The sequence below is a fragment of the Varanus komodoensis genome, unplaced genomic scaffold (genome assembly GCF_004798865.1).
Source record: "Varanus komodoensis strain SLA01 unplaced genomic scaffold, ASM479886v1 scaffold53, whole genome shotgun sequence".
Lineage (NCBI taxonomy): Eukaryota > Metazoa > Chordata > Lepidosauria > Squamata > Varanidae > Varanus > Varanus komodoensis.
Genome location: NW_025336126.1, coordinates 4,631,373 through 4,657,007, shown reverse-complemented (window position 1 = coordinate 4,657,007; position 25,635 = coordinate 4,631,373). Strand labels below are relative to the sequence as shown.

Sequence of the window (25,635 nt, the reverse complement as noted above, 5' to 3'; positions counted from 1 at the left end):
GGGACAAAGTTGGGTTTCTACAAGGGTCCCAAGATGCAAAGAGGGATCCTCTACTTTAACAGAACTTATTTCCACTTAACATAGAAGGCCAGGTATAATCTAAGAGTTTCCAGTTTGCATCACCTACGCTTTTCATGGACAGGTAACCGATGGAAGCTTGGTGCTCTCAGGTACCCCCCCCCCAAACATCTGGGCCTAGCCGTGTTCCAGTGGCAATTCACCGCAGTGGTGACTGGGGCAGTCTCACTGCTTTGTGCTGAAGCCATTCAAAACACCCATATTATGTCAAAATAAACTTTATGCAAGATCACATCATTTCCCCATTTCCCACCAAGGTGGGAGCCTGTTGCAACCTTGCGAATGTTAAAAGAGGACATCATATCATGGAGGTACATGGAATCTGGATTAATCTCATTCATGCTCCACTTCAAACAATGCTAAGCTCACTCTTACACTTGGCTTGATCTTAGGCTGGGTCTACACATGCAGCAAAACAAGGTGGTAAAATCGATGGTTAATTCCTGATTGTTGGCACCTGCAGGGAATGACCACACAGCGCAGGGAATCGCCACAGTTGTATGCATTTTTAAAAGTACCCCTACATATAACCTCCCTGTAAGTAGAAAACTAGTGCAGAAAAGAGAACTAGACTATAGCCTTTCTTGCTGAATTTGCTAATATGCTTGCAGAGAATTTTAAAGTGCAGGAATAATTAAAAAATCACATGGCTGCAGTCCAGAGGGAGAGCTCACTCCCATCACCTGACTAGGCATTTGTGTGCAAACTTAAGTTCCAAATTCCATCTGAAAACTTTTTCTGTCTTACACCCATCTCAGAAATTGCAAACTTCCTTTCATGTCTGCATGAAAACATGTGCCTATTTCCTCCAAGTGTATTCATCACATCTGCAAAACCTCCTCCTTCCATCCGAGTGTTTCTGTGCATTCTTCCAAAATATGCATTTTTCCTGCACATTTTTCATGCTGCTGAACCCTTACTGTGTCCTGCTGATCACATTGCACAGACATGTATAGACTTTCCCTATAGCTGGTGTTCAAGTCTTTGTTCACCTAAGGAGCTGAGAGCTGGATGCATCCTGATCAAAAACTAACTGAAGCAAATGACTCGTATATCCCTGCGTGTTACCACATCATCCTGGTGCATGTGCAGAGGAAGCCAGAAGCGGCTGCAAGAGGATACATTTTTGGCATGGCCAGTGTCTCCATCACTGGTAGCCTTTCTGCTCAAGAACAGCAGAGGAGGAAGTAAACTGCTTGAGCAGTACCATCTCAGATTGCTCTGGGGTGAGCAGTGAGCCATTAGGACTGGATAACCCTGCAGGTAAAAACCAGCTTTGTTTGGAGGGAAGAAGGCTCCTGTGAACAGTCTGAAGTGGTACATCCCAGCTTAGCCCAGAAGCAGTTGGCTGCCTTGTTTGCTGATTGTGAGATTTGGGTATCCACGACGCCAGACTCTGCCTATTGCATCCCCCAGGAGTGTTAGGAAATGCCATGTCTTGTTACAACGGAGTGTTAAATCCCAGAGAAACATCGCTGAGGGGAAAGGTGTGTGTGTGTGTGTGTGGGGGGGGTCTTCGAGCAGGTCTGCACTGGCAGCAGAGGTTAAAAGCTGTTCTCACGGGAGAAATAACCGACGAGGAGAAGAGTCCTTTCCAAAGTATGGTTGCTCAGAAGGGTCCGTGGCTCCAAGACTGTTCACTGCAGAAGAGCAGTTGTTGAGGGCTGGGCTTGGAATCTGGTTTTGGGACCGTAAGAGAAGGGAAAGAAATATGGGGGCATCCATTTGGTACAGTCGGTGGTTGGGTCAGGCCACAGCAGGCATCAAAGCAGTTTGTCCCCCGGTTGAGACAGGCTGTAGGCCAAGTGTGAGGCCAGGGGTAGGTGGGTGGCTCATTCTGGAGGGGGGGGGTGAGGTAAAAGCCGTCCATCAGTCCCGGCCCAGCCGGTAAATGTGGTGCTGTGCTCCCCTCTCATTGGCAGACACTTCAAACACAAAGGCCACGCACAGTAGTAACTCCTGAGTCTCTTGATCCCGCAACACCTGTTGTGGCAGGGAGAGATTGTATGTCAACATTTCACAATCGGGGCAAAGGGACAGGCGGATCCCTAACCTTGTAAGCCGCCCCGAGGCTTTTTGCGAATGGGGCGGCATAGAAATGCTTTACATAAAATAAAAATAAAAATAAAACCTTCTAGGCTTACCAGCACCGCTCAGGAAACTTGCTGTAATTTCACTAGAAATGTCCAAGCTTCCTTCCCACTAACCCCTGATTTCTTGTTTAATTCAACCACAAAAACCTCTACTTCATTAGAGTGCTTCCGCCTTCACTTCCTTCCCACATCTGGTTTGTGCATTGCAGCAAACAAGAACTCCAGCAAGAAACTATACTGTCCACTTCAATTACATGCAGGTTCACACCAAGTAAAGACAACACATTAAGCTTACACTAAGAGAATTGCTGCACAGGACATACTTTCAACCGCCTTCCCCAACCAGGTGTGCATCAGATGTGACGGGCTGCAAGCCCCATTATTGGGATTGATGCGAGCTGCAGTCAGGGACGAGGTTGGGGAAGGCTGCGCCGCACCTTCAGCACCATTATTACTATCTATTGTTACATGATGTTTACACCCAGCCTTTTTTCCCTCACACAAGCAACCCAAGATGGCTAACATAGTTCTCCTCTGCACCATTTAATTGTCACAACAACCCTGTGAGGGAGGTGAGGCTGGAGGAGGCCATCTTTGCAGGACTTTCTGTCTGAATAGGCGTCAGATTGCACACAAGGTGCTACAGGCATCGTTCTGCCCCCAGCCTCCTTTGGGATGTTGGAAAGGCTGTCAGGACACCCCCCTCCACTCAGTGGCCACTGGAGATGGAAGGGAAGGGCGCCTAGGACTGGCTTGAGCATGCTGAGAGCAGCGGCAGCCAACTGCAGCCTCCCCCTTGAGCAGGCAGGAGAGCCAAGACAGCAGCCGCCGCCAAGTTGACGGCCAAAGCCGTCCCACGAGTCCCTCCCGGTGGCGGCGGCAGCAGCAGCCGGGAGAAGACACACAGTTCCTTAGCCAGCACGCCAAAGTGGCCAGAGATGGAAAGTAACAGGATCCCTCGTTAGAAGCATAATGAGTAGGCTGATCCTCACTGGAGAGTTCCCAGCTCCCGAGCATCTGTGATGAAGCCACCTGTTCTCACAGACTAGCCCTTTTCTTGAGCCCCTTCCAGCTCTTGGCAGCCGGCAGCCGGCTGCTGCTCCCTGCATAGCTGGAGGAAATGGAAAGCCGGACTCTCTCCTCGTCTTTGAATCCCAGTTTGACTTCCGAGCTCCAGGCTCGAGAAGGTGCCGTTTGTGTTGTGGGGCTACCTCAGAATCACCTGACCATAAAGGATGCTTGATAGTTTTCTCCAATGCCCCCCTAATAGCATCATTCCAGACCATTGCGAGGAGCTGAGCCGGCAAGTCTCTGTGCTCCGCTGCGCAGTGGCCAAGGAGCAGGCATCTGAGGCAGCCGCGCAAGGATGCCACCCGGCAACCTTGCCAGGCTTGCCAAATGCTGTATTTCGGTTCTGGAGAGACCACCTCTTGCACTCACGACCCCTTCCTCTGAGAATTCCCTCTTGGGAGTGAGATGCCCCCAGGCTTCCTCGCCCCAAATACCTGCAGGATGGTGAAATTTTCAAGCACGCTATCCATCATTGGTTTTTCAGGCAGGGTTTGCAGTTTGCGGATGAAATTGATGAGGTACTCGCAGAGCGGTGAGCGTTGCAGCCGGAAGACAAAGCGCCCGTCTTCCCAGTGGGGAGGCTCAGCCGTCTGGGGGAGTTAGGTGCACGAGGCGAGATGGTTAGTGGCAAATAGGATGAATAAGAGAGAGTAGCCCTCCTTGCCCACTCCAATGCCCACTACCACAGTCTGGGGAAGGAAAACACCTCCCTGTCCAATGCAGGGATTGCCTTTGCCCTCAAGAAGCAAGGCTTGCAATCCTAAGTTGTTTTTTTTTCAAACTTACGTGAAACAAAATTCCACTGAAATCAAAGTGAATCCTTTTTACACTGTTCAGAAAACTTGCTTATGGGTGGGATGAAAACTTCTAACTCCCACCATGTCCAGCCACAGAACTGGATTAATTCTTTCATTCTCTCTCACTTTGCTGCCCCAGACCATTAAGTCTAAATGCCAATATCCTGCATTACTCCAATCCCCAATTTTCTCTTCTAAATCAGGGTTATGGCCTGAACTTATGCAAGAAATACTTTAGGCTCTAGGTGGGGGGCCATTAAATAGTCTCTATGGAGGGTGCAGTGCGAAACACCTCATTCCTTGCAAGTAAAGCGAGCTAGTCCATCAAAGGGAAAGGGTCTAGGCCAGTGATGGCGAACCTTTGAGAGACCAAGTGCCCAAACTGCAACCCAAAACCCACTTATTTATCGCAAAGTGCCAACACTGCAGATTCAAACATGCCAGGAAGACAGCACATTAAAAGAATCTCAGTCTCTTAATGAGAACATCTCTTTGCTAAATCTTAGATATTAAATTTCAATTTTTTCATAAGAAAGCTCAAAGCTACAATCTTGTGTTAATAAAAACGAATGTATTAAAACTCACGGCCAGTGCAAGCAAATATATATATATATTTCCTTGGCAGTGCACTGACCGGCCATGAGAAAGCTCGGACGGGCCGTGGCTAATGAGTCGCCGCTAGTGATGTCACTGCCTGGTGCCGCTACTCCTTTCCGAGCGCACGCACGGCCCCTGTGTGCGCTGTTATCCGATGCTCGGCTGCTGGGGCGACTTGGTTCGCATGCCGACAGAGAGGGCTCTGTGGGGCCGCGGTGGCACTCGTGCCATAGCTTCGCCACCAGTGCTCTAGGCCATTCATGTTCCCACTTTCTTACAAAGGTGTTTTGACACGGGACTATCCACCACTTAGGACCCCCTCCTGTTTCTCTAGCATGCTGCTGTCTGGGAACCAACGACTTAATGCTGCTGCATTAAGTCTACACTTCTAAAATTTAGGTTCCTTGAGTCCCTGGAAATCATGTTTGACTTGGAAAGCCTTCCTCGTCTAAACCCAGAACAGGTGAACCCCCAGGATGTGGCAACTTTGTAAAGAGGAACTGGTATTCTTATCATCCCCCCAGCCCCAAGTCCCTCAAATCCAGAGCTATAAAACTTTGGCTTCAGCAAGTCGGAAGTGGTTCTTCAGGGCCAGGTTCTGTCTGTCAAGAATCTTTGGAGGAGGGAAAAAAAAACAGAGAAACCTGTCAGGGATGAGAGACAAACAGGAGTCTCCTTCCTCTTCTTGGCAGCCAGTTTCCCCTAGAAGTTGAGAGGAGCGGGGAAAGCTGGCTCTTGAATGGAGGAGGGAAAAAGGTACATGAAGCTGCTGCAGCCCTGGAGGTTTACCTACTGACCTCCCAGCCCTCTCTGCTTGGCACTGGGGGAGTTTTCAGCTGTTGCCATAGCAAGGGAACTCAAGATCAGCACAGATAAAACTGGCCCTACAGTCTGAATGGATCTAAGCCAGCGTCCTCCATTCGTACATGTGGTTAAATTTTCACAGGGTGTATCTCACGCCACTAAGGAAGCTGTAGCACCTCTTTTAGCCTGAGGGCCAGAGCAGCGTTGGAGGAACTCTGCTGGGGGCAGGTGTGTTCTCCTGGTGAGCGGGACCAACAGCAAAAATGGGTGGGGGGGAAATACCAAGAGACTGCTCGCATATTTTGGCTTGAAGTTCTGCCAGGAACAAAGCCTTGGGAGAGGCATTTCTACTTTTTAAGATGGAGAAAAACCTGCAGAAAAGCCGGGAAGCCACCAAATGACCAGCGGTTGGTGGGGAAAGGGCATCTGGGGAGTCCCACAGACCTGAGGTTCAGCACCTGCACCAGTAAAAGCTACTGCTTTCAACCCAACATGCCCGCACTCTTCTCTGTCCCTCATCCCCACAACACCCACCCCACCACTGCCAGCCCTCCCCACTGCACCCACCTCCAGCTTTTCCACCACCTGTTTGCCAAACGAGCAGACCTTGGAGGTGCAACTGAGAGTCAGAGCCCTTGGGCCCTCGTATCGGCTGCTCACCCCATAGAAGGTCCCTCCTGTGCCCCCTGGTTCTTCTTCAAGGAGGGGAAAGCTCAAATCAGCCTATGGCAAGAGAGTGGAAATAGGGGAGGAAGAAAAGATTTTGCACATTTTTCATCACTGGGGCACAATATAAAGTTTTCGATGCTTTATAAGAGCAGGAGAAGCCTATCCACCACTATGGGCCGCAAGAGCTAAGTGAACTTCCATGGAAAGAAGCAGGATATCAGTTGATATTTCACCACTGTGAGGAAGTGAAACTGAAAGGGACATTTGTCCATGGCTGAAACGGGACTGGAACCCAGACCCAGGACCATGCAGCAATGCCCTTTTTATTCCCTAACAGCTTTCAAAGTGACTTGTTTGCTGTTGCCACAAATATAGCAAGGAGCATGGGAGTGCGGTGCTTCTGACACCCGATTCACCCGCTCTGAACTTCCAAAGCAATCCACTCGCCACAGTGGGCCAGGGCAGTAAATATGCATGAGTTGTACCAGCAACCCGCCCCTCCAATTAGGAACCGATCCATATTCTACACTCAGCCGCTGAGACCATCCAAGGCAGGCCTGGGGGATGGCAACAAGGCTTCTTTGGTGGTGGCCCCGATTATGGAACTAACTGTCTGCTCAGCAAGGCCAGTGTGGCATCAACAGCCTGCTTTTCAGTGCTAATCTTTCCTCTACACGTCCAGGGATTCGGCAGTACACTCTTAGCGGGTCCTGGGATTTATTGCCAATTGTTTAGGAGTGTTAAATCTCTGTATGTAACTGCTCTTCTGCTGTTATGCTGTATCTTTAGGGTTTAATCTTTAGAGCTTTGGCTATTGGGAAATACAGAACAATAATTAAAGAAATGAATAAAAATGCTGGAGGACTGTGGCCAGGAGGACAGAGAGATTCTCACCCAGAACTTGACCAAGAAGAAGGCATGGGGAGGCCCTTGGTCGTACAGGTCACGCAGTCCACCTCCCCGCTCGGGGAACTTGTCATAGATTTGGCGGACGTCCACCATCTCCAGAGGCGGGTCAGAGGTGGGTGTGGGATCGATATGTACAAAGCGGTGCTGCTGCTGCTGACACTGTGGGGAAGAAAGGGGAACTCAGGAACGCAAGCCAACACACAGAGCCTCTTGGGTACGCCCACCCAGAGCAAACACAGGTTTGCATGGAGTGGCACCAGCTGCCCGAATTTTGTATCTCGTTGAAATTACTGACAAATGCTGGCCACCTTTTTTGGTGGAAGCTCTTTCCCAAACATCACTGCCATCATCCTCCCAATAACCCTGTAAGGTAGGTCAGCATAATCCCTGTCCCGCTAAGAGATCGCAGTGTAGTTAAGAGTTGCCTGGCATATTCAGGGCTCAGGAAAGATGAGACCCGTGTCCCACTCTTAGCCTCTGGCTCTTCAAGCACCCTCTAGCTGGCATCTGAACCTCACACATCTTGTGTCTTTATCCCTCAGTCTTACTTCAGTCTATCACACTGCACTGCAGCCTTCCCCAGTCTGGTGCCCTCCAAGAGCCCAGGCACCAATCCCAGCGTTTCCTGCCAATGTGGCCAAAAGGCACCAAAGGCGGCAGCCGGGGAACGCTGCACGAGGCCATCTTTCCGCCAAAGAGCTCCTGACAACAGAACCGGTCCTCTCATTTTTATACTCTTAATAACTCCGTGGGGCAGGTTGAACCTACGTTCTTTCCTGCACGAGGTGGTGACCTTCCTATTTTCCTAGATTTTTTTTCTTTGGGGGGTTGGGTTTCTGTTTTCAGAGATGCTTTTAAAACAGAAACTCACAATCTTTGCACTGTTGCTAGGCTTGACTTTGTTTCATATTTCTATTTTATACTCTGGATGTCAACTTTTAAACTGTCTTATGGTACAGTTCTGATTGTTGAGAGGCGCCTAGAGAACATTTAATAAATAAATGGGCCGGGCCAGCCCACACCTACCCTCCTGACATGGCCCTGGCTGCCTCCAGGTATGGCTCTTTCCACTCCAGGAGAAAGGGCACCACGACTCCACCAGCTTTTTCACACAGTGATGGGAACGAAGCCACAGGAGGGGAAATGAGCTTCCGGCGCATCCAAAGTCGCCCACCCAGGGCTGAGCACACACACAACCTAGATTCCACCAAGGGGAAAGCTGAATCCAGGAGGTTAGGCAGCCTGGTTCTGTCCAGTTTTTGGCCCGAGTCCCAACCTTTGGTCCTGCTGACAGGAGTGCATGGGAATCCTAGTCCAAAACTTAGGGAGGGCATCAGGTTACCTATCCCAAGCTGACTCCCACCCCAGGCCTGCCTAAAGATAAAAGATCCGCACGGGCAGGAGCATCCGTGCCATCCGAGCGCGTGCTCCGTGTCTCACCGCATCTTGTTCGCCCTGCCGCTCCACAAAGGCAGTGAACTCCACCAGTCGAAGGGTCTCTGTACCGATGTGGCTTCCCTGCCAAGAGGTAGCGGTGGGGAGACGGGACACTCTCCCTGGGGCTGTGTGATAACCTGGTGAGCGAAGGAGAAGCGAAGCGGTGAGGCCAAGCAGACAGGCTCCCTTTCCCCAGAAGGGCGATGAATCGGTCACAGAAATGCCCAAGGCAGCTTACCTGGGACAGAGGAGGGCGCTGCGACAGATGGGATGGGGTACGGGGCCTGAAGAATAGGCTTAACGCTGGAAGAAAAGGGGTGCAAGAGTGGGATTCAGAACACTGGATTCACACACGATTCCAGAGGGGCATTTAACACAGAGAGCATGAGGGGAAAAGGACTGGGCAAACGCCACTGACGGGTTGGGGGTGTCGGGAGAAAGTAAGCAGCAGACACTTACTCTGGGCTGGCTCGGGGCTGGTTTGCATCCCCTCCCCAGAACTGGAAGAACTCTGTGGACTGTAAAAGCCAAAAGGAGAATCGGGATTAGTGATGGTGTATCTGTACTTCACAGCCGAAGCACTGGATCGAAGGTCAAGCAATTTAGGGTGCAAGCTGCTCCAGATGCTTGTAACTCTCCAAATCTACAGGCATCCTATGCAGGACAGAAGGAGCAAAGAGGCGAAGATCCCCTCTGTGCTTCTCCCACCCTGCACCCTGCTCCGCCCACACTTAAGGCCACTGATTGCAGCTGCCTGACATGCCGTGGAGGAGAGGAGGTGGCTGAGGCCCGGACAGGGTATGTCCTGCCATGGCAGCCCCCCTCCCCAGGAACCCCTCCTCAGGCCTGTCTCCCAGGCTGCTCTCATGTCTTTGGAGATGCAGCCAGTGCGGGAGGAAGGCACTCCAAAGCCAAGGCCAGGCCACAAGGTTGGAGTTATTCTCCAGTCTCATAGCTGGGCCTTCGAAAGGTTTTGCAGCTGCCGACAGACATAGGATTGCACTGTTAGTTGGTCAGATTAAATCCATTTCAAAACCTTCTAACTGAGCCAAAAGTGCCCTTTTTTTAACATAAACAAAATTTATAGAAGGGACAGCAGCATTCCCCCTTAACAACCCACAGCACGGGCTGGCTCATTTAAGACATGTGCTTCCTCTCTACCAAGGCAAGTATGCTTCTTGCGTTGAAAATATCATTTTCACTCCTAAGCCAATTTAAATTGAGTAATTCTGATATGATCAATCAACTGAGATGTCTTCAATGGGACAACAAATGACAGTTAAAACTGGTTCAGCAATCTCTTCATGTCCATAAGGAATTGTAGTTCTGTAAGGTAGAAATGAAGGTTAGAGAGCCTTATTTTTTTAAGCCCTTCATCAAACTACAATTTGTAAGATTCCTCAGGGAAATGAAGATAATTTATTCGGCCAAACTCTGGTCTGAGGTTGCAGTATGGAATGCTCTAGGTCAGCCTTCCCCAACTTGAGGCCTCCTGATGTGCTGGACAACAACTCCCATCATGCCCTGCTAGCATGAAGCTGTAGTCAAACCTATCTGGAGGGTACCAGGCTGGAGAAAGCTGCTGTAGAAGTACAGCCCCACAGAGATCCCACCTCGTCGCCCCTTTTCCAGGTATGCTTACGGTGGTGCTGGGTGGGTAGTGGGATTCTGACAGGCCCAGCTTTTCCTGGAGGACCGTGGCGGACACAAGCTGAGCGGAAGACATGGCTGCCATCGTCTGAAGCGCTTTGTCCTTCGCCACCTGGTCCTGCGAAGAGAGAGAGGTTCTTCCGGAGTTCCCCCCTGCCCTGGCCCTCCCGCAGTCACTGCTCTTCCTGCTCCTCCAAGCTTGCTGAACTGGCTGGGTGGAAGCCAGGTGGCCCCCATGTCTTAGATGCCGCAGCGCAAAGGCTAGTATTCGTGGGACATAAAATGGGAGCCACCCCCTCTAGGAGAAACCAAAGAGCTGCTTTGGTCAATCAGTGGCGCCGCTGGACACGCCAACCCACCGAGAAGAGGGGAAAGCTGGCGGGGTCCCAACCAAGAGGGCAGGGGGCCCAACAGTAGCCTGGCTATGCTGCATCTGATGGCACCATTAGCCATCTACAGCAGGCACAATGTTTTTCAGGTAGATTGTAGGGCCATAACCAATCTTCTCATCTGGAAAGCTTAAAAGTGGCAGCGACTTTCAGAGGTTGGCCACCCTGTGAGACTTTGGCTGAGCGGTGGGATACGGATAATCTGTTTCTATATCATATATATTTTTATTTATTCTGCCTTTCTTCCTTCATGGAACTCAAGGCAGCATATGTAGGGTTCTTAGGTGACCTCCATCCAGACATTGACCAGACCTTGGCTTCAAGAATGGCTGGTTGAGGGAGCCTTGCCCCACAAGAACCTACGAAGAACCAGGCTGGCTCAGAGTTGAGGATCTAGTCCAGTTTTCTGCTCAGGCAGTGACCAATCTGCTGACCATGGGATCCCACAAGCAGGTTTTGAGCACAACAACACCCCCTCACCCATGTTCCCCATCAACTGGTATGCACAGCCACGCTCCTTTCATCTGGGGGCAGGATGTGGCCTTCAGGAACAGTGGTCTCTGATAGCCTTCTCCTCTGGTCATTTATCCAACCCCCTTTCAAGCTCATGGCCTTAACTACAGCTTCTGGAAGTTAATTTCATGGTTTAACTAAGTGCTACATGAAGAAGTACTTTCATTTTCCAGTCCCGAATCTCCTGCCAATAAACTTCATGAGATAAGTTTCAGTTTTAATACTGAGAGGCAGAAAAATGCCTGCCTATCCCCTTTCTCCACCCCATGCCTAATTTTACACACCTCTATCATGTCTTCCCTTATTTGCCTCAGATCTGACTTATTAAGTATTTTTCAAACCACTTTTGTAGATCCCGTAAGTCCTTCAAAGGAAGCAGAGTCCAGAACTAGATTAACAGATCTCCCATCCTTCAACGTCAAAATGTTTATTTAAATTCCACCTCTGGAAACTAGCATTCCTGATTTCCCCTCCTCTTCTAGTCTTCCAACCTCCAAATTCTGTGGCAGAGAATCCAGGAGCAATAATTCAAGTTTGCCATCTCCCGCCCACTTGCCCCAGTCATGTACATCAGCCTTCTTTAACCCAGTGTTCTCTGGGTGCTTGGAACTACAATTCCCACCTTTCCTGGCCACTGGTTATGCTACCTGGAGCATATTCTGGTTCTAGTCCAGAATATCTGGAGGGTCCTAAACTGGGGAAAACCAGTTCTCATCTGGTTCAAGAAGTCCCCAGAACCTCACTTCTTTCCTTACCCTTCCCACCCATGGCTCCTTTCCCTCTGGGCAGGAACAGCCAGACACAAAACTTGGCAACAATGAGAAGATCTGCTGATACTTTGCCCAAACAACACTGAGCACAGAGTACTGACAAAGCATCATGGGAATTGGGGGCAAAATATCCACTCTTACTATTCCTTCCTTTCAGCAGGGTGGGAAGTTTAACATAAACAGATCAAATACGGCCGTTAAGGATCTCACCTTAAGCTTGGCCTGAATCTCACGGGTTTTCCTCCGTGCCAATACCTGGATGTGGCTGGAAACCTGTGGAAGAGGTTGGGGAGAAATGAATGAGAAACATTTGCCGAGAAGGGGCATCTCCAGGCTGCAATATTTATTTCCTCCAGCTGAAGGCTCCTTGCCAAGCCCTTCGTGCTTACCTGTTTCCTTGTTCGCGTTTTCCCTGTTCTCAGCTTGATGTAACGGGCAATAAGTTCATTCCGGCCTGACAGAGAAGAGACAGGAAATCAAAAGTACAACTCCCTCAACCCCAAGCACGATGTCCAGAGGAAGCATCCACTTCCCTTGGTTGTGCCACAGCCAGCAGGCCAACTTGCCCCTCCCCAACTCCAAACATGCTCAGAGACATGATTCCTGTGTTAGGTGTGGGAAAGCTCAGGCCTGAGAAGCTGATAAATCCAGCTCTCTGGAGTTCCTCAGATGGATTTACTCCCTACCCCGGAGCCACTAATTTGCTGGAGTGGCAGATGCTACAGTATTATCACTATGTCACAGAAATGCCTTGCTACCCATGGCTGCCTTCCTAGCTGCTTCCTTCCCTTTTGGGAGTTCCAAAGCATCTTTCTCCTTGTATGGCTTAAACCTACTGCCATACCTTTTGTTCCCAGATATAACCCCCAAAGTGATCAAGGACAGGAAAGAAAGTGTTTCACATACCGTACATCTTTCCCTCATCTGAAAGAATGATCTTGCGCCTCCCGCAGGGTGGGTAGATTGCTAGCGCCTCCTGAAAACTCTGCTCTATGTCAGGGCTCCACACCCCTTCTGCATCGTTGTCCAGACCCTTCTCCCCAGCATCCCCCATCTCCCCAGAGGGGCTGGCCCCTGCTCGCCAGTGGCCCGACTCTGCGGTATCAGGAGGAAGGCCTGAAAAAAAGCAGAGACGGCTGCATTGAGATTTGAACAACTGCTTGAAGCTTTTTTGCCTTTGTCTGGATGCTTGGCCGTACGCAGTTAAGCTCATAGTGATGCTGGAAACAACTGACGGCAAAAGAAGAAGGGGACGGTAGAGGATGGGGTGGCTAGAGGGAGTCACTGAAGCAGTCGGTGTGAGCTTAGGTGGACTCTGGGGGATGGTGGAGGACAGGAAGGCCTGGAGGAATGTTGTCCATGGGGTCATGATGGGTCGGACACGACTCTACAACTAACATAACTCTCCATTTCAATCATGTTGTCCATTCCCGAGACAGTCCAAGGACTGGACTGCCTTCTTGTACTGATGCAAATGGTTGGCCCATGTAGCCCAATAATGTTGACATGGACAGATTGCAGCTTTTCAGGGTTTCCTGCAGAAGCCTTGCCTTGCCTGACCTGGAGATTGAATCTTGGAGCTTCTGCAAATGGCAGATCCTGTACGACCCCTGTGATCACCCCCTCCCCACTCTTTGCTCCCAGAAACTGGTTCCATTTAGTAATCATGAGTAATGGTTGCTGATGGAACATAGAAAGTATCTTTCTTTCTCTTTCCTTTGAAATGAGACATCCTTACAGATTTTAGCTGAGATAAGGAAGGTCTCTGTTTGGAAAATTCCAGATCCAGTTCTCCATACATTCAGTTGCAAGTAGTTCCCATACTCAGGTCCCTAGATGTTCCTGGCTGCAACTCCCATTACTCTTCACTGTTGCCTGGGCCAGGTGGGGATTAGAGGAATTGTAATGCAACTTCATCTAGGAACCCCCAAGGTGGGGAACCACTAAGTCAGAGATCTTAGGTAAGTGAGTCTCAGAAGAGTTCTGTCCAAATTTTTGCAGAATAGAAAATACAGCGTTAAGGAAAGATGTCTAACATACGTTGAGCTGTTTCATATGTTCAAGGGAATGAAGAACAGTGCTCTTATAGGGTAGACCACTCACTGTAGTTCAGACACCCATAATTACTGTAGCCTATAGAAACTTTGGTACCCTTTGGATATTTGGGACTTCAGTGCCCATCATTCCCAGCCAGCATGGTCCGTGGTCAGGAATGCTGGGTATTGTTATAGAAAGCAATTCAAGGGAAGGCTGGGAATGATGAGAAGTAAATTAAGTCCCAAATAACTGGAGCACACCAAGTTGAGGCCTGTACTTAGCAAAAACCTGCACAAGGTGTTGATTTGGGCACTCATGGTTCTTTACTCACAGTGAATTTTGGGGATGCTTTATACAATGTTGTCAACCTCCTCCAGAACTCTTCTCATGTTTTACAGCTTTTTCCTATCCCATTTTTTTTTAAGAACAAGGATTAAGCAGCTACCATGTGGTATCATAATAAAAACAGCAATGCAATTCCAGAATTGTTTTATATCCCAGTGTTACCTTGGTGGTTGCGTGATAGAACAGGAAGGCAGGGGAAAAAAATCCCAGGAAAATAGGAGAAGGGGCTGTGGTGAAGCTCAGGGTTAAATGTTTCACATTGAGAGGCCCTTGTTGAAAAAAGTGAGCACATCAGCTGAGTACAGATGACTCAACTGCAGTCCATTACACGCTATCATCCTTTTTCAGGTTGGTAACCATGGTGTTAAGCGTTGACAAGCCTTTACGTAAACCTTGTTTTTACCATTTTTATTTAATTAGGAAGATGTTATACCGGAGCAGTGGTGAGACTAGAGCTGCACAAAACCATGTTTCAAATCCCCACTTGGTGCAGTCACTTGGTGAGCTTCATGAGCAGGTGCGCACAGCCTAACGTCCCTCACAGGGTTGTTGTGACAATGATTGGCCAGGGGTGAAAAGTCAAGTGCCCTGCCTTGAACTCCTTGAAGGAAAGCTGAGTAATAAACGCTTCTGCATGTTGGCATGTAACATAACTGAAATTAATTTTTGTGAATTCAAGAACCTTTTAACATACGCTTTTCTTTTAACAAAACAACCTTGCTCCCCAGGTCACATCTTTCAAAGCTGAGTAGCTTCTTGTAGAAACCTATTTTGCACCTTGACTCCTGACCTATTTTTGGCCCTTCTTGCTCAATGATCAGGTAATAGGTATGGAGCTATTCCAATTTATCCTTAAAACAACCCTGCAAGGCAGGTTCAGCTGAGAAACAGCAAACTGTCTGAAGATTATCTAGGAAGATTAGTATCTGAGCAGGAATTTGAACTCAGGTCTTCTTAGTCCAGGACTGGCATTGTATTTACGCCATCAGGGTCAAGCAGAGTTCCTTAATTCACCTGAGGATTCCTCTCCCTTAATGCTGAGCATATGTTTGTCCTTTGCACTGCTACTTCGCACCAGGGACCAGTTGGTAGGGTGTTTCCTGAGCTGCCAAGCACTGCACATCATCACCATTTTGTTTGCTATGTTTTAGCAAACAGTCTGGGTTTTGCAAGGGTTGGAATAGCAATTAGTTTGATATTGCAAAATTTTCAGGCAAACTTGCCCAGCTGTCAAGAGTTGGATACCTTGTGTTTGCCAAGCCTGCTGGCAAGCAGGCACACAAACCATGCCTTGCTGCATCTGTCTCCATAACCTGGAGGCCTTATTCCCCTGAATGGCTTGGAAACCTACAGACTATAAAACAAGCAGATTAGAGAAGTCTGCTTCTAGGGGCTGAAATGGTTAGCACAGGCTTCTACAATGTGTACTGTATATACTGGTTTATAAGACAAGGTCAATATTTTGGGCTGTTTTTCTGGTGTTTGTTATGTGTCAGGCATATAAGACAACCTCCAAATTTTGCTTTGCTATTTTCAGTTTCATGGGTTGTCTTATATGCTGATATATATATATATATATATATATATATATATATATATATAGTAATAACATGTGGAACAAGGGCCCAGGGAGTATGTGTCAGAAAAATACCTCTATATATTGACATATAAGGCAAATCACATACAAGATGAAGTTAATGTTTGGGGCTGTTTATATCTGTTGGGTGCATAAAATGACCCCAAATTTTCACTTTGCTAGTTTGAGTTTCAAAGTCCATCTTATACACTGGTACATATATTAAAATTAACATATTTTAAAAAACAAAATGAGCCTGAAGCATACACATCCTTAGGTCTCCTTAGCATGCATGCTAAAATTTCAAGTGTTCAAGTTTCATAGTCTTGGACATTTACTTTTATTGTTGCGGATTATTATTTATGAAGTTACATAGCTTAAAACACACTCAAGAATAAAACAGAATTAAGAAATGCATAATTTAAACCAGTTCAAACAGTTACCCATTTAAATCCAGCCATCTGTTAATACATCTTGCAAACCCAAAATCCAGCCATTCTGCCACACTATTACCCTGGCACTTGAGGCGTGCACGTGACAGCAGCAAATCATGGGTTAATTATTGCCATATGTTGCTGTTGCTTTGCTTAATTAACCTCCAATCTGCACAATCATGTAGCCCTGCAATATGCAAATTTGGACATAACTGGGATAGTTCTTAACTTATGCACAAACTGCAGGTTAACCCTTGTTCATATAGCTCATGAATAACCCATTGCATCTAGGTTTGCTTTTCAGAAATCAGCCTCTGATCAGAAAGATGGTTCTGCAAAGCAGGAGCTGCATGCACCAGATGACCAGCAAATTGTGGATCAAGTAAACTGAGAATTAATCAATTCATGATTTTCGCACCCCATGTGAATTTGGTGTCTGTCTGTTCACCCATGGTCAGCAAAAGCAACAGCTAGACAACAGCAGTGCTCTTGGCTTACTGGTTCACCCTCCCACAATTATTTAACCCTGAAACCCCACCTGCCTCTTTGCCTCAGCAGCAAATGTCATTTTGGTTGAATTCTCCCCTGAGGCACTGAAGTTAGGTCAATCTAATTTGCCTGCTCACATGCAAAAACAGCAAGAGAACCTTGACTGATTGTATTTGCTATTCAAAGGGGGTGAGAAAGTTAAATAGTCATTTTCCTGGGTCTGAGAGAAAGACACTGTACATAATGGCTAGCCTCTGGAAGTACTCCTAGAAATTTTCCCCCACCCCCACTGCCATAGTTTTGCACAGTACCAAACAATGAAAAAATATCCAGAATCTCCTCCCTTCTAGCATAACCCCCTTTAGTTGTTCATTCTTGGAGGCTCCAGAGCCATCCTGGAGGATGGCATCGTGATATCCAAAGTTATGCTAGAGGAAAGGCTTGATGGAAACAGGGTTAACACAGGGAGGAAAACACTACTTACAAAGCAACACAAGCCAAAGATACAAACCTAAAAATGTGCCAAAGAAAATGGGATATTTATAAAAGCTGTCCAACTGCCATGAATTTCGGTGCTAATATTTTATACCACCCAGTTATGGGTTAAAACATTGATTAGGGCAAGACTTGCCCATATTTTGGGGAGCAGATGCATATAGAAATTGTGAGGGAGGCCATGGTGGTCCATCAATTATCTGGTCTTGGCAGAAATTCAGAACATTTGGCAGGGTGCAGAGTCAAAACAGTAATCTCATAAAGAAGGAAACAAAGGGTTTTTTTCGCTCTAAGTGGAAAGTCCAGCACAAAGTGTATTGAGTCTCCAGAGGAACCAGATTGCTGAAAGAAAGAAAGAGCGAGCCAGCGAGGGCCTCTCTCGCCCTCTCTCCTCTTTGCTGCTCCCTGTCAAGTCGAAACCCGGTGCTCTGCCTGGTTGCTCCAGTTCAAATGACCTCTGGGGGCACAGTTCGGCAGCGAGACAAAGAAACCTTCCAGCATGGATTACATCTTGCGTTAAAGGCAGGAAGGGGGCTGGCTCTTTAATCTGTGATGAGATCCCCCCCCCCCCACGAATTGTGGGCCCTTGTTTCCTTTGCTTCCCTTGCCACAAGGCTCCCAACAGCTGCAGCCTTCCCAGACGGATAAAAACTTTTTACGAAGAAAGACACTTCCTTGGCGTAAGATTAATCACAACCACCAGCTTCCTCCAAGCTGGGCCAAGGACATGCAATTGTGGAAGTTAAAACAACTGATTTTGTTTTTGCTCTGAGGTTTCGATACTGATTTTCAGGCGACCGAGGGTGGAGGCATGTTGTTTTGACAAGCTTCACTTCCAACAAAACCCTACAGGACGCAGCTTCCTTGAAGTGCCCTCTTCCTGGGAGTATTTCCCACCCAACTGGATTTCCTGTTTCTACCACTCCAATCTCAAAACCACTTAGACACAAGTAATTTTTCCAAGGGCAGCCTAACTCTGAGAAAGAGCCATAGAATGATCTGGAACAAAGGCAATTGTGTGTTCTTTGGCAACGCATAGAATCCCGCCAAGGATACAGGAGGGAGCTGGCAAACATTTATCAGAAGTAACAAAAATCAAGACTACAAAGCGTTGCGGTTTTTTTCTAAACAATATCATAAAAGAACCAGAATACAAACACAGAATTGGGCTCCACAAGCACCATCAGCTAGAGTACTATATACTAGAGGAAAAGTCTGGACAAAACAAAATAGAAAGTTTTGCTGCAGAAATAAGACTTGATGTTTTAGTTGGAACTCCAAATATGATGCTCAGGCATATCTGTGCCAAGTACAGAACAAAGTAGAGGGAAATAGCAAAAAGCAGGTTACCCACAGAACTGGAAAGGAATGAAAATGCTATGGACAGAATAGAAACTGAATCCATGAGAGATAACTTTATAAAAAATTAACCTATGGAAAGAAAAAAAAATGACATCCACATATTACAGAAAAGTCTTCTAAACCCAAACAGTATTTGTTCAGTTCTTTTGTCTGTCAGCGTGATACAGATAGGAACATGTGAGAAATTTGCTCTATTCAGTCTTTATTTTTTTAATGAATTTACCTAGGTCCCATCTGAAATTTGTGGTCAGAAATCTGGACAATTCCAAGGCTGTAATGTGCTTTATAACAAAAGTTTTATTTAGCAAGTTGAACAAAATGTTCAACAAAATGCACATATTGTATTCAATCAAGAAATGTCTTCAACATGCACACATTTGAAAAATATGTTAAGAAAAATGTGTGTGTGTGTATATATATGCTTCCAAAATGTTCATGAACATGCTTTAGTCAATGAGTGCATACATCCAAAACTACACACTGCTGGAAAATATGTTAACTTCCATGCTGATTTTTTTTTTCATATTGTGAGCTTGTGTAGAACAGGATAGAATGACCTTGACCCCCCACACCCAAATGACAATCTAAGAAGGGCCATAACTAATCCTTCTGTCCTTGCCACAAATGACTAAAAAGAAATAAGCAAACAGAACAGCTAAAGCACACTCTACACATCTTTAAGACAGAAAAAAGGCCTACCAGACCCAGATGAAACTTGTAGGCCTTTTTTCTCTTAAAGATGAATAGGATTGCATCCTTTCTGGACTTATTTGCAAAGCAGCTATACACATTAGTACATGTGCACTCTTTTTTTAAAAAATGGCTGCTTTTTCCTTGTAGTATTTCCAAGTCAACTTCCATGCTTTCTATGGAGTGCCATGCCAGTACCGTAGTTTTGCAATACTGCTTATCAGTATTAACCACACAGGATGGAGTCTATCATTGTGAAAGAATCAGTAGCATATTAAGGCAGGATTTGCTTCTGAGTAAATTATTCATTATATTTACATCCCTAAGTCAGTGCGGTATGCACAGCTCCCCCACCCCGTCATCCTTTTATCTTCAGCACAACCCTGTGAGGTAGGCTAAGCTGAGGGATAGTGATTAACTCATGTTTGCCCACTGAACTTTCTGGCAAAGTGAGGATATGAACCTGGATTTCCTCTGTCTTCCCAGTGCACGCTCTTATCCAGTTCTGGCCAGGCTGGTGCTCTTCAGTTGTGCTGGACTCTTCTGATTTCCAAGCAGCTTACAACTGCAGCTGCAACTCAGCCTAGATGGACAGCATCAGCTTGGGGGAACAGTGCTCACACCACTGCACCACACTGCCTCACATACTTCAGATTGGATTATATGGCTCCAACCCTAGACATGTTTACTTGAGAGTAAGGTTGTTTGAACAGGTGGAATTTAATTTCTCAGTAAACATGTGTAAGATTGCAAACTTGAAGAGATTTATACAATTTAGGGAAAAGGAATTTTGCAAATAGGAAACATACTACTTTAGGAAGTTTTGAAACAAACATTACAGCTGAATAAAGATAAAATAAATGGCAAAAGATTGTGCTTAGAATAAAAAGTCCTAAGCATTTTTTTAATGGGGGATTGCGTTTAAATGTATAGATTCTCAAGGATGTTAAAAGAGAGCCAGGTTGGAGGTAAAATACATCTGAAACAATGGGCATTTCTTAAATTGTTGCATGCAAATGCCAAAATCATTTTGCCCCTGAAGCACCAGCAAAATTGGGGACCTAGATTTTTCTTTGTGTTCAGCATATTAGGAAGTTTGTGGCAGATGCACACAAAATTATCAGTAAGAATGGCGGTATTACTATCAGAAATCCCTTGGATGCAGTGTTTTGATTGGCTTCTGGCCATTTTCCTTTTAAGTGTAAAACAAAATCAGTAGTTGCATAGGAGGTTAAGAAAAGTGAGCTCCTTTTGCCCTCCACAAAGCAGTGATGGGCCCCAGCCTTATCCTGTAATTTGAGTAACACATGCACCCATGTGAAAGGTCATGTTTGTTTTTGGAACAAGTCACATCAAGGTCTTGTGCAAATGGAGAGTTCTCTCTCTCTCTCTCTCTCTCTCTCTCTCTCTCTCTCTCTCACACACACACACACACTTTCTTCTAAGCCCTCTTTGACATGAAAACATTATAAATGCAAAATCAACCACATTCACATTATGAAATTTGCTCACTTAAGTATTCTACACGCATTTACCAGATTTGGCATACATCATAATTGCAACTCCATGTACACCTCTGCAAGGGAGTAAGGATTTGGGGATGGCTTGATGGCATCATCCTTCCATCCCTTTGTTATTCTTACCTCAAAAATAAACCAACCATTGAAATGTTTTAAATACATAATAGAATAAAGCTATTCTATAATGAACAATAGAATAAAGCTATTCTCCCAAGATAAAATATGGTTTAGTCACCACTGCATGTGATCCGGGAAATAAACCATGGCCATTCTTTAAAAATCATTTCCTACGTAATTCTAGTGAAGGACATTTGGCAAAAGGGTGCAAAGGCAAATTGAATCCACATCTCTAGGGGGGACTAATTAAACTGAGAACTGGTAGATCACTGGATGATTTGAAGGGAGGGTTTCTGGCTCCCAGTAATACCAACGGCAAAGAGGCTGTAATTTTCCTGCATGCATGCTTGCTTGATCTTAATGGGCCAATTCCCTCTCGCTGAGCCTTGGCATTCCTCAGCTGTAAAATGGGACCGAATATTTAGGATCCCTGACACAACTTATTGCTTCTAACATTGTAAGTGAAACCCTACGTGGACCATTATGATGAATTGCCTTCCACTGATCATTTATCTCCAAAGTTCCTCATCTGAAAAAGACAAGTATTCACTGACTGATGCTTTGACCAGATCTTTCAGCAGGCTTGCTGGCCAGTTAAGAAGATCTCCGGATTAGGGAGCAAATAGACTTCAATTATACCACTGACTTGCCTCATGCAAGCAATTTTCTGTGGGTCCAGCCATTGCCATCTTTCTACTATTAACTATTTTTTCTTATTACTACTTCTGGCTTTTTACTTACAAGAAAAATTCTATTAAGGAAAGACAGAACAGCTGCACCATGTTTTCTGCATGTTAGTGCTAGATTTCTCCAGTCTGAAGCACCCCCAAGAATCCCTGATTTATAGCAACTCAAATGCTGAGTGGGGCTTTCCAGTGTATGTGATTCATGAGGTATAGTAGATACTTGGCTTTAACCCATCAACCCACCCGGGGATTTCTTTGATTCTACAGAACAAAATAGATCCCACATGATAAAAGCTTACTTGTGCCTGACCTGAGCAGCCCCAAATAATCGGTATCTTGGCCCAGAACAGGACAAGCAGTGGCACAATTAGGGCTCAACTGTAGGGCCGAAGTCTAGGGGCCCACGGCCAAGATGGCTCCCCAAGGGCTACCTAGAAAACTTCAGGTGGAGAGAGCAGCAGAAGCAAACTCCATTTTATGTTTGTGGGCATGAGGGTGCTGTGATTTCAATGAGTTTAAAATGCCAAAGAAGTTTGTGCGTGTGTGTTCAGGGTAAGCAAGCTGTTTTTGTTGTCATTGTTCTGGCATATCAAGAAAGCGTGAAATGGGGGAGGACAAATGGAGGCTAAGTTGTGTCCTTCTAACACACATGGCTGTCTAAAGAGGGTGGCTGGAACACTAGTAAATCCGGAATCTAAAATTGAGTTGCACCCCTGTGCAGAAGGTGTCTGAATATTCCACTCTTACAGAATAAATTGGCTCCATTTGGGCCTGTGTAGCTCCAGATGTTCACTGGTTTATTTTTAAGATATTTGATCTGGCAAGGTTCTCGATGGGGGAGGGGGAGATGACGAGATGAGCCTTTCCCTTGTTGATACATCTGAATCATTATATAAGGGATCCTGCTCATGTTTACTCAAAAGTAAGTCCCATTCGTTTGATGGATTTAGTCATAGAGAGGACATTGAAAAAGTTTGCTGACTCTTGGGGGTGGGGGGGAGAGGAAATAAAGACTTCCTTCCCGAGGGTGGGGGGTGGGAAAATGGAAAAAGATAAGCGCGCACACACCCCTCCTTAGAAGTACAATTAAGGTTCAGCGACAAATCCGTACACACCCTCCATTGAAACTCACTATCAAAACGACACCCATTCACACAACGCCGCCAGCAAACTGTTGCATACTCTTAACAAGCTAATGAACTCTTGGCTTAAAGACAAAAAGTTATCCGCTTCTGTACTTTTTCCTAGACAAAGAGAAACTCACGAGCACACAAGCCATTTAAAAAAGGTGTGGTTCCCCCTCCCCCCCCAAACGCCACTCTTTGTTTCAAGATTTTGCATACAAAAAGTTCTCTTAAAAGTAAGAAGGAACTTTTTTCTAGTCGCACAAAAAACTCCTTTAAGAGCGGAGTGAAATTTATGCACACACACACGACAGAAAATTTTAAGTACCTTTTGAAAACACATAAATACACGGATAAACTGAGAATTTGTTAAAAAGAGTGTGCGTGTGACAATCTAATCTATCCACGTACCCTCAAACTTTCAACCCCTTTGAATGAAAAACGAAGATATAGCAGACTTTTCCCATAAAGAAAAGTTGAAAGTTTCCTTCCCCCGCGCTACAAATAAAAATCCAAATTTAATCACAGCTTTCCCCTTCCTGCCTCCCCTTCGTAGATGCACATTTTAATCAAGATCTTCCCTGATATTACTGATTCAGTTGTGATTAGTCACCAATTAAATAGAAAAAAATGAACGATAGAAGATGGGGGAAATATATATTTTACTTACTTTCAGAAGATACCCCAGAGGCTTGTTTCGTACGTGCTAGTGCAAGAGAAAAGGGAGAGAGGAAAGGAGAAACTTTCCCTGAACTCTGCTTTAAAAAAAAAAGTGGCGGAGGGGAACAAGAAAAAAGAGAGAAGAAAAAAATCACCACCAGGGTTAATTTTGGCTCATCCAAGAAGTTCCAGCCCACTCGTTGGGATTAGAAATGGGAAGACCCGGGACGGGTGCGCAAAGAAGCAACAGGCCTGAGTGGTATTTTGGAAAGGTGACAGTTTTCCTCTGGAATCCTTGGAATGAAGCAGAGGAATTAAATTAGTAGCAGTGAGTCAGTTTCACATGGGGGAGGAAGAGGAGGAGCTAAGGGGTGGGGGGGCGGCTTAGGCCACATAGGCCACACCTCCCCAGCTGGAAAATGTTGCCCAGGAAAAGGCGGAAGGATGTCATACAATAATACCTTTACTCGGGCTAGCTAAAAGGTTACAGACGAGTCATTGCTGCATAATAAATTTCTCCCGTTCCTTTTCCCAAGATACGGGAAAGGCGATTAGCTTAGAAAGGCTTCAATAGGATCTAGCAAAATCGTGGAAGTTAGGTAGGTCTAATGAGCTGGGTCCTGGATCCAGTCAACGGTAGAAACAAAAATGGCAAAGTTGAGGCTGTCATAGTGTGTTGGGCTCATCAAGAGAAGGCAAAACTCTTTGGAGAAGACATTCATGCTAGAGAAAGGCAAATATGAGATGGATGGACTTCATAAGAGGAACAGCAGCCTTGAATATAGAAGAGCTAAGCAGGGATGTCATGGACTGGACATTTTGGAGGGCCTCTATTCATAGGGTCTCCATAAGTTGGAGATGACTTGATGGCACATCGCACCAAGGTAGGCCTGGCTGAGGCTATTGGGCACTACGGATGCCTGGCTTCTTCACCAAATTCCAGCGGAACAGTAGAGAGCAAAGTGGAGTGGTTTCCCCCCGTTATAATCACTCTTTCCTTTCCGTCGGAAAAGCAAAATATTCCAGGCATGCAGAGTTCTTTTTAAAACTTTATTGCAATGAAGGGAACAGAAAGAATGGTTTCCTTCCCATTTTTCTGTTCACCTGAGCACATGTTCACACACCCCCTTTTGAACCCTGCTCCCGGCTGCTTGTTCCCTCCTCCTTTCCCCTAATTGGCTAATAGGGTACTGAGAGTTACACTCTTTCCGCCCGCCTACTCCGCGGTGCCCCAACACCGGCCCTTCTTCCCAATCCAGCCCTGCCCCTGGTGGGCTACAATAGGCTCTTTTTGTTCTGCCCAGCTTGTCAATAAACAATCAGGAAGTATTTGGCCCTCCTGCCTACGTGCCTGTTTCCCATACCTTGTGCTATCTGATTTTAGCCCCTCCCCTGCTTTGGGCTAAGTAATTTTCTTTGTTACCCTTTTAAATCTCTTTTATTCCCTTGTTTCAAATCATCCTTTCCCACCTATCACCCCAAGCCCTGTTTGCGGGGGTCACCACCCAGGAAACCTGGATGTAGTAGCATCTTCCAACCCTGCAGATACATTGGATGACAACTTCCATGGCTAGCGATAATGGAAGTTATAGTTCAATACATTGGAGAGTGCTGGGCTGGGGAGCTTTGCAATGTAATTGCTGCCTTGTAGAATCAAGACGCGGACTGGGCTGCACTACATTGACAAGGCTCCCTGGGGTTTTGGATCAGAAGTTTTCTCAAGCTTACGTGGAGATGCTGGGGAATGAACTTGGGACCTTACAGTGATGTAGCAAACTGTGTGCTCTACCAATGAGATGCAGTAGTCCTTCCCCTGAACTGGATGGACTTTTGATCTGGTTGAACAAGAGCATTCTTAGATGTCTGCCTTCCCAGGCTACTTCAGGTGAATATTCAGCTAGAATGAGGGATGGGGGTGGGAGAAAAAACGTGTTTCTGAATCTTTTAAAAAAGAAAAGAACACCAAGTTTGCACATTGGAAGAGGAAATGGAGGGAATAGTGTAGCTCAGTGGGATTTACTTCCAAGTAAGTCTGTCTGGAATTGCAACATTAGGTTGAAGCTCCCTGCCTGGTCTGATGCCCTCCAGATGTGTTTGACTGCAACTCCCATCATTCCCAGCCAGCACTAGCTGGAATGATGGGAGCTACGTTCCACAAAGCTGGAAGGCAGGAGGTTGGGGAAGACTGATACAAAGCAGGTTCAGGATTGTGCACTTTTTGGAGAAATATACAATGGGTGTTCTCTCTTTGAAATGAGAGAAGCAAACTTAAAAAAAAATTCTGTCAGAATACATGGGGACACTTGTAAGGCAGGCAGCAGAA

At 46.3% G+C, this 25,635-nt stretch overlaps 1 protein-coding gene across 2 annotated transcripts; it reads right to left on the bottom strand.

The window, feature by feature from the left end:
- Nucleotides 1-280: 280 nt before the first annotated feature.
- On the bottom strand, nt 281-23,594 carry TEAD2 (TEA domain transcription factor 2). 2 transcript variants are annotated; one of them, XM_044447788.1, is made up of 12 exons: nt 23,323-23,594; nt 12,684-12,893; nt 12,167-12,231; nt 11,988-12,050; nt 10,098-10,223; nt 8,915-8,973; nt 8,694-8,758; nt 8,459-8,592; nt 7,004-7,177; nt 6,008-6,163; nt 3,677-3,832; nt 281-2,061 (listed from the first exon to the last, which is right to left on the bottom strand). In XM_044447788.1, the coding sequence occupies exons 2-12, from the start codon at nt 12,829-12,831 to the stop codon at nt 1,948-1,950; spliced, it is 1,260 nt and encodes a 419-aa protein (XP_044303723.1). In that variant the 5' UTR covers nt 12,832-12,893; nt 23,323-23,594; the 3' UTR covers nt 281-1,947. The 2 variants fall into 2 exon arrangements, with proteins under 2 accessions (XP_044303723.1, XP_044303724.1); XM_044447789.1 differs by having other exon boundaries at nt 6,101-6,163.
- Between the last annotated feature and the right edge of the window lie 2,041 nt (nt 23,595-25,635).

Bases quoted from the DNA above. Each gene is read 5' to 3' on its own strand.
- TEAD2 (XM_044447788.1), bottom strand. From the start codon at position 12,831: ATGGGGGATGCTGGGGAGAAGGGTCTGGACAACGATGCAGAAGGGGTG. The intron at 10,224-11,987 runs GTGAGATCCTTA...CTCTCTTCGCAG, and splicing joins AGATTCAGGCCAAGCTTAAG to GACCAGGTGGCGAAGGACAA. The intron at 6,164-7,003 runs GTGAGAATCTCT...CTCTTGCCATAG, and splicing joins TCTTCTTGGTCAAGTTCTGG to GCTGATTTGAGCTTTCCCCT.